This window comes from Merops nubicus, unplaced genomic scaffold (genome assembly GCF_000691845.1).
Source record: "Merops nubicus isolate BGI_N331 unplaced genomic scaffold, ASM69184v1 scaffold1017, whole genome shotgun sequence".
NCBI classification, from domain to species: Eukaryota; Metazoa; Chordata; class Aves; order Coraciiformes; family Meropidae; genus Merops; species Merops nubicus.
Genome location: NW_008622096.1, coordinates 1 through 9188, shown reverse-complemented (window position 1 = coordinate 9188; position 9188 = coordinate 1). Strand labels below are relative to the sequence as shown.

The 9188-nt window shown below is 42.8% G+C and overlaps 1 protein-coding gene across 1 annotated transcript; it reads right to left on the bottom strand.

Moving 5' to 3' along the window:
* Window positions 1-4727: 4727 nt before the first annotated feature.
* GHSR (growth hormone secretagogue receptor) lies at window positions 4728-9181 on the bottom strand (the record flags this gene model as incomplete). Its single annotated transcript, XM_008944645.1, has 2 exons — window positions 4728-5278; window positions 8446-9181. Coding segments are annotated over 2 exons (1041 nt in total), but the record flags the coding sequence as incomplete, so codon positions are not given.
* Window positions 9182-9188: the final 7 nt, after the last annotated feature.

Below are 9188 nucleotides of genomic sequence, written 5' to 3'. Positions count from 1 at the left end.
TGCTGAGGGTGCAGGTGTTGCCTCAGTCCCTAGTCCACATTCACTGTGTGGTCTTGGTGGTAGGGATGTAGAAGCAGGGCTTTGGAAACCTAGCCTGCCTTCCACTGTTGGCTGAGCTCTCCAGAGGCCATGGTGTCAGCCAGAGGTTACTTGTGTGCCATATAATGGTTCTCTAAGGCTACTGAGCTGAGCACTCCAGCAGCACAGTTTAGAAACAGAAATGATACTCAGAGCCATCTGTACCAGCCCACAGCCCAAGGACTAACACCCAGAGGGAGGGGAATGGATCCACACCACATCACTCTGAGACAGTGTGGGGAGAGTGAGGGGTTAAAACACCAGCTGCTTCAATTTCCTTCTTGTAAAATTTGGCTAATACTGTTCATTAAAAGTTGTGAGGGTAAAAATCCATTCACCATGCTTTCAGCTGAGTGGTGGGGAGGGTGATTCAGGGTGTGTGGAAGTAACAACATGGACATCTCTGGGATATCAACATGGGCATCTCTGGGATGTGAGGAGTTAGATTTTTTTGTACCAAAGTTTGAATTTACTTCTCAAGATGGCATTTACCTCCTTAAGGCCACAGGGGGTTTGCCAATGATACAAACTGTATGGAAGTCCATCAGGAAATGTTGACTGAAGGGCTTGGAGGAACTGCAAACAGCCCTGGAAGGAAATGTGCTGATCCACCTGAAAAAGCACAGGGTGGTCTCAGACAGTGGTGGGGGACCAACTGCCCTCAGACATACAAAGGGGCCAGCAGCAGCAGCAGCTCTCCCTTGCCACACTGGCTACAGCAGATCCATGATGGAGAGGAGGTTCTCCTGGGTATTTAGGTATCTAACGGATGCTGCTTTAAATGGGGCTTATGCAAATGTCACTTGACACAAACTTTCATAACTGCTGAATATCGACTCAAAATTTGACATGTAAGTGCTATTTTTGTGGTAGATGTTATTTTTGGCAGGAAATACAATAGGTTGTGATTTTCTGCCTGTGCATGCCTCCATCAGGGGTACTTTTCTAAAATGAATGAAGCTTCCTGGTAAAGTGCTTTTGACCTATTTCGTCATGCATTTAACATGTTGCCAAGAAATAAAATGCAGCCAAGTTGTTCCTGTTTGTATGTGAATCTGTGATACAAAATGTAGAGTTAGAAAAGCTTTTAAAACTTGAGCTGTTTCTTGAATGAACCTCCAGTTATTTCCTATATGGGCTGCTCCCAGGTCAGTGAGAACACAGCAGAATTTTGACTCAATGCCCCTATACTTTTTTTTTTTTTTCCCAGAACTGGACAAGTTTATTCCTACAGGGAAGAGTTCCAGAAATGCAGCCTTTGGCTCAACAGCCTGAGTGAAATCTTCCTGTGGAGCTGCCCTGTCTGCCACAGTTAATGGACAACCCAGCGCCTGCAAGGGCTCTTGTCCTCCCTGCATGTAAGAGAGACCTCAGAAGCCAAAATAGGGTGAGGAGACCCCAGGCCATTTCAGGTAGGGAAGGCTTTGGGGGAGAAGATGTCAAGAACACGAGGTGCTGCAGCAATGCCTTGGGAAACAGAGGAAAAATCCTTTGTCTCTGCTAGGAAGTCTTTGCCAGGATAGTCATCCCCTGGGAACACCAAGATGCCACCAGTGAGATGGATGATTAAACCAGCACCAGCACCACTGCTGCCAACACGGGCTGCTGGCCATGGCTGCTTCTGCTCTGCCAGTGTAAAACCTGGTAGAGACAGGGCAGGAGGAACCTTGCCCCATGTCAGCACCTGAGACAAACTCCTGACACCCATCTTGGACCGACTTTGGTTGGCTGCTCTCAGGTAAAAAATGCTATTAAAGTATTGAGCACACTTTTTGTCAGCAAGAAATAACTCAGTGAAGTTATCTCTTGGGTAATGACCCTTGAGGCATACATGCCAATTCATCCGTCAGTGCTGGTGGGCAGGTATTTATCATTTTGAAGGCATTGACAATGGTTGATTTGATGATACAAAGGTGAAGGTGATCCAAGTGATTGGAGGTTTTTTTCTCCCATGTTTTCCATATAAAATCAGTTCATTATACACTGGTACCTGTCTGAAGAAGCAGACCCTACTCACCTTCTGGATTCAATGCATACCAGTAGGTGTGACTCCACCAATTTTAGCAGCCAAACTAATGGATGGTCTAGTGCCAGCTCCAGGAGTGCCAGCCTCAGTGTGCTTTAAATGCTCAAATGTTCCCTGCAGGATCTGAAAGTATTTTGCTGCTTGTGCAAGAGTCGTAGGAAGGTGGTTACTCCTCTTTAATAAAAACACATTTATTTTGCTAGATGGGGCCAAAAAGAAAGGAGTCCATTTCTGAAGTAAGAAGGAAGGGAGAAGTCCTGTCTTCACTGCCAATGAACAGCCAGTCTCCTTCTTTCTGACTTTAATCCCCTGATTAAATGTTTTAAATTCCATTCTATACACAAAGTTGTGGCAGTTTCACTGTTGGTATAGTTTAAATTTACAGTCTCTCCTGATCAAGTGTTAGGTTAAATGAAAATTTTAGCTCATCATTTACATGCAGAAATTAAATGTTTCTACACAGGGCTTTAATGTTACAGGTTTTCTGGTTAAAAAAAAAAAAGTAAGAAAGAAAGAAAGAGAACAAAACCCCCCAAATACCCATAGCCTAATCAAGTTAGTTATACAGGTTTGGGCAGAAAAATTACAACGCAAGGATGCAGCTTCTTCACCAGGTAAAAGCCTCCGTGGGGCCATTCTGGTCATGCAAAACTGCTTCCAGTCACTAAGACACAGGTTTTACTTGCAGGCACTGGAGCAAGCCCCTGCAGCCTCGCATGCTGTGGGAGATACTGGTACCGGTTCCACACCCTGTCCCGATGCCACGGGGTGCCTTCTGCTGAGGGGAGAGGTGAGGAGTGTGGCAGCAGTGAGGGAACCTGCTGGAGACTCACATCTCCAGCCCCTGTGTGGTCACACCAGCTCCTCCACCACCATTCACCTGGTAGGGTTACAGAGGGTCTCATCACTTTATTTCTTTTTCTGTTCACATTTAATGCCACAGATACAGCTGAGATTTGAAACAGTTATGTGATGCTAGGTGTGCCATCAGTTCATTTACACAGACGTGGTATCGGGGAGCTCGCATCCACACAATCTTTTCAAAGATTCTCAGATTTCTTTTTTCCCTGAGTTGCACAACATCTGCCATCAGATCTGTTTGGCAGTCAATGAGCAAGAGAACAAATTGGACAACGAGGAGGACGTGGGTAGAGATGAACCAGGAGATGATCGTACAGCACTGCTGCTGCTCATTTGTCCTTCATTTATGGGTTTGCATCCATCAAACCCATGCTGGCTGCAGCTGCTGGAGTGGGGAGCAAGCCAGGCTCAGGGGCCCCACCGAGGAGCAACAATCAGCACCCTAGCTCTAACAAAGCACTGGCTGATATAAAAGACATGGTATATCCAGAAAAAGCCAAATTCTCTTTTGAGTTATACCTGAGCAGCACCATCAGCTAAAGGTGTAGCAGGCAGCATGTGGCCCGCCAGCACTGACAGGGGTTGGAAGGCAGTGGGACTTTTGCTTACAGACAATTCATTATGGAGAATCAGTTGTGGACCAGCTGGTAATAAATATTAGAACAAAATAAATAGAAAGCAACTATTGCACACGTGTGCTCCAAAGCTGGACCACAAAATCTACACGTTGGTATGACAATAGATGCAATATAAGGCATATTTATCAGCATGAAGAATGGAAAGTTTTCTGGTTTTACTTTAATGGCATACTTGGATTAGAAAAATCAAATTAGTATTTTTACAGACTAAATATGAGAATGTGCCTGCATGTGTCTTTTAATGCAGATTTTCCTATTACTTTGTCAGGTCACATAGGTTAAAAATGCTTTCAATTTACTACTGCAGCAAACTAGTACAAGTGCACAGTGGGATTTAGGGGGGGACGTGGTGCTGGTGGCTGGCTGATATGCTCTGAACAGAAACATGTGGTGGTTTGGAGGCAGGAGACCTGCCCTCAGCAAACACTGGGGATCCAGTGGTGAGGAGATCAGAGCTAGGTAGCCACAGAGTTGTTACAAATACCAAACCAGCTAAGCTCTTCCAAGTTCAAACACATCAAGCCCTTCACAGTCAAGCCCAACAGAACAAATGCAGATGATTTAGCTTGTAAAAAATTAAATATATATATATATGACTTTCGTGGGAGATTGCATCCCATATTTTTATAGCATCACTGCAGTCCTGAACTCAGCACTGTCCTTGTCCCACTGATATATCTTTAAAAAAAAAATATTTCAGTACAGTCACGTTCTAAGCCACTTCTGTGAAGGTATTTTTTTCCATTTCCTTTCTACTTAGATAGCACATGAAGGTCATTTTATTTTTAGCATGTTTAAAAATTACCCATTTTATTTCTCCTTTTCTTTTTTTCTAAGAAATCATTTTCCTCATTCAGAGAAAAATGTTTGCTCATTTAAAAATCAAGATTATGAAAAGTGTATCAAATTCTCCATTTACTATTCCAAAAAGGCAATTGCATTTTCTCTCTCCAGGGTCTGGTTACAGGCTAGTAAAATTCTTAGCAAAACTCACGTTAACTCTGACAAAATTCAGCTCAAATTAGCTGCTACTGAAGTCACACCAACTCTGGAGTGAACTGGGCTGTTTTTGCTGGTGAGGGATGGCAAAGCCCAACTCCCCTGCTGAAGTCGGTGCTAAAAAATCACATGGGCAAAGCAGCAGAAAAATAACACTTGAGTGTTGTCAAATCCTGTGACCACGTCTCTCTTTTCATAGTCTCAAAGTTTAGATCTCTTTTAACCTTTAACTGCCTACATTACATCTTTCAGCAACTCCAGATGATGACAGAAGTCCAGCTTGAACATTTTGATTTGTGTTTCTTGCCCTCTTCCCTTATGGCTTCCTGGGAAATACGAGTAAGTGATGCTCTGGAGCTGGAAATCGTGTGTCATGTGATCATGCTTGATTCTGTCCAAACACGTGAATTTTCTTGCTTCTTGCTGGAAAGTCTTTTCTTTGGAAGGGTTTTGAGTCCAAACAGCTGGCAAGCGGCAACCCGGTACTTCTTGGACATGATGTTGTAGAGGATGGGGTTGATGGCTGCACTAAGGTAGAAGAGGACAAAGGACACCAAGTTGCAGTACTGGCTGATCACCGCTATCTCCAAGGATCCAGCTTCGAAGGATTTGGAAAATAAATATCGTCCCACGTGAAAAGGCAACCAGCAGAGTATGAAAGCAAATACCACCACAACTACAATAAAAACAGGAGAAGAAATTGTGTCAAGTATGAGGAGTAAAATACAGGTGATTAAAGATCTATTCTAAAATCCTATTTCTTTAGGAAATTAATCACAAAAGCATGAAAATGCATCCCGTAAGTTTTCAGTTTTGTGTCTGTCAATACATTTGCTGAGAGTATAAATTAGTAATACTTAATACACACTGATCACATCTAAACAGGCTGCATGCACATTGCACAACTCATCTCAAGTAGCATACTTCTGACCTATAAAACTGATTTTTTTTGTAAATAAAGGATTAAAGAATCAAGACAGTGACAAAAAGTATAACTATCATCTTGCAATGTTTAAAGCAAATTACGTGTAACGTGATAGACCCAACACTGTGGTTTATAATGATGAATGTAATCACTGAGAAGCAAAATTATTTGAGACAAAGTGAAATTATTTAAGATAGATAGAGCAAAATTAGTTAAGTCAGAGGCCTTAATCAAACAAAAAATAAAACAAACCACCAGAATGTGGACATGTAGAGAAGTACCAAGGTAAGAGGGGTAAGGTGCACCCCTCTTAGTTTGTCCATTTTTTGGAACATGAGTTACTCCAAGAAGAGTAAAATGAAATATGTATGTAACTGCATAATTATAGATACACACTATATTTTATACAGTACATCTGTAATATACTGTCACTGTGGTTGCATTTATATGCAACCCCCAACAGTGGACACTGATAAAATTCAGCTGGACACGGTCCTGGGCCATTTTGTCTAGACTGTGCTTTTGCCAAGAAAGGCTGGAGTAGATGATCCTTGAGGTCCCTTCCAACCTGGGATTCTATGATTCGGTGATACTATATGTACATATAATGTGTGTAGAATAATAGGAATGTGTTTATCTTTGAACACTGGTTCATTTGAATTTCCATCCCAGAGACAGAAAAACTTCCTCAGTTTATTTCCTGCATGCTGTTGACCTTTATGATTTTTCATGCTGCTTTGAGTGTATCTATTAATATACCAGAGAGGAAAAAACAGAAAACTCAAAATATTGACATTCTTAAGCAATTTTTACCAATTAACCTGTTCTCTCATGTTAGCAATACTGCTTTCTCATGGCCAGTCAGAGCAGATAATATCCCTTTTAGCTCTTTGAATTTTATTATAGGCATCTTTCCCAAAAAACTTCCTGAACAAGCATTCCCAAATTTAAATGGATACTTATGCAGGATTTATGTTGGATTCCACAGCACAGAGCTGAGGTTCAGAGTATATTGTCCAGCTCTGCATCTTCTTGAGCCAACTACTTCCATTTTTTCCTCATTATCCTCACCTAGAATATTCAGATAATGTTTCCCTAGCTCACAAGTGGAATTTAATCCATGTAACTAATATTACCATGTTGGTCATTATGAATAGGATTTTCAGCATAGTGAATATTTTCAGATGTAGGCATATCCCTAGTCAGGCTTTTGTCAGTTTGATCTTCACACTGGCAGAATCACGTTGATTTCAGTAGGAATGGGGTATGATAGCTCCTTGGCAAGTCATGCTATACATTTAGGTGTTTAACTATGGACCTAGAAACATAACTTTTCACTATGATTTAAAAGAAACGTTGATGCTAATCCCATTTACTTGATGTTCCGTGACTTGCTAAAGTCTTAGAAAGTGCCTTCTAAATTATAAGCAGAACATAAAAACCAATGAGAGCAGACTGCATTGAGCATCTGCTGGTTCTGAGCCCTTGCTAACTTCTTTTCTTTCCATCAGACATCAGACTGTTATCACTTAGATAATATTGGCTCTCTGTCAGAGGACAGTCTTGATGTTCTCAGACCTCATAAAAGAAATAAAAAAAGGTGTCTAAAATGTTGTAATGCTTGCAGCAATACTTCAGGGCAGAAATAAACAGTTACTGTTTCAAAATTCTTTATGTTTAAGCATACAGAAATAGAAATGTGGTTGTAATATATGCTAGCAATTTACTTATTGTAAGTAGAGGTTCATAATCCTGAAACTCTGGAAGTGTAAATGATTACTTACTTCCAAGGTCACGCTTATGAGACTGAAGTGATTCTATTGATCATAAAATGTAGCTGAAAGGGCACAGAGAATGCCGCAGGTTTTATTATTCTTCCTGCTGTTGCATAGTAATAAAGTAAGACATGAACAAAAAAAATCAGTTAGGCTCCCATTTAATAATTAAGGTACTTTGGACACACTTGGCCACCTCTTCATCCAGCTCATTAGCCCATTGCTTCAACCTGGCTGAAAGGAGCACGGCAGAGCTGCTGCCCGTGAAACCACCTCCGTGCCGAGCATCTCATCTCAGGAAATCCATGGGATGACTTGCACTGCAGAGGACTTTTTCCTTGAATGGGAGTACACAGCAGCAGTAGGGTTCTGCAGCTCTCAGGCACTAAACAACTTTTTGGGTTTGTGCATCAAACTCCACCTCATGCACTGACTTAGTACATTAAAAATTGTGTTTCCATGTGCCAACAATAACTTGTTTACACCACTCAGCAATGTAAATATAGAAAGTTAGGAATGACAGTGTCTTATGTTCTCTGTGCTCTTAAAGTCAGTGAGAATTTACAGGATGACAGACCGCAAAGGAGACACAATGCTCCCTGTTCAGCACATCCTGGTGTCTGGCTAATATAAAAATGAAGATTAATTTTCATAGAGCTTCCACAGCCGTGCCAATAAATAACACAAATTTGTTAAAACCTTTATATTCTTTCCATAAAAAACTAAGTGCACATCATATCCTGCTTGTTCGGTCTGCAGCTCAACTTTGTGGTTTGAGAATTGTTTAAGAATCAAATAAACTATCCTTCTGTAAGTAACATCAGGATCCACATTAAAGAGGAAAAATCTCCAGGGCACCAGCTAATTGTAAGTGTACATTTGTCCTTGTTGGTGACCCTTATTAATATTTGTTTAACTGTTTGAGAGGCCATAGATCAAACCAGTTAGAATTAAATCTAAGGAAGGAGGAGAGTTTTTCTATGAATTCCTTGAAGTGTAGCCCTTTGTGTGAAGCATTTTCAATAAATGCTTTCCCTTGGAAGCAACCAGAGTGAACTACTAGACCTCTCTCTGGTCTTTCTCACACACACACACACACACGCACACACAGCCTCTGGAAAAACAGAGCAAGAAGAGTCGTACCTAACATTTTCACAGTTTGCTTGTTGTTCTTATCCCTGATGACAGTGTTTGGACCGATGTTCTTCCTCCTCCAGAGCTTCCTCCCGATGAGGCTGTACAGCACGGTCAAGCAAAACACGGGCAGGAAGAAGAAGATGCTGGAGGTCCAGACCATGATGGTGAGGAGCCCTGAGCGGATGGCATACTCCGTGGCTCGGCACTCGTTGGTGCTGAGGGGGTTCGTGCCGTTCTCGTGCTCAACCCCCACCAAGACGAAGATGGGTCCGGCGCTTATGAAGGAGATGGCCCAGAGGAAGAGGATGACCAGCTTGACCTTCCCTTTGGTGATGATCGTTTTAGCTCGGAGGGGGAAGCAGATGGCGACGTACCGCTCCACACTGAGGGCAGTGATGTTGAGGATGGTGGAGTAGGTGCAGCTCTCGCTGACAAACTGGAAGAGCTTGCACAGCAGATCCCCGAAGTTCCAGGGCTGGTACTGCCAGAGGCGGAAGAGGTCCAGGGGCATGCAGAGGAAGATGAGCAGGTCGGAGAAGGCCATGCTGGACAGGTATAAGTTGGTGGTGGTCCTCATGTACCGGAATCGCGACACCACCAACATGGTCATGAGATTCCCGATGATCCCGATGACGAAGAGGACGACGCAGGCGACAGTGATGCCGGTGAGCACGGGCACGGGTAAGTGCTGCAGCGGGGGCCCGGCGTCCGTCCGGTTCGCTGCGTCGCGCCCGCCCGCGCTCCCCTCC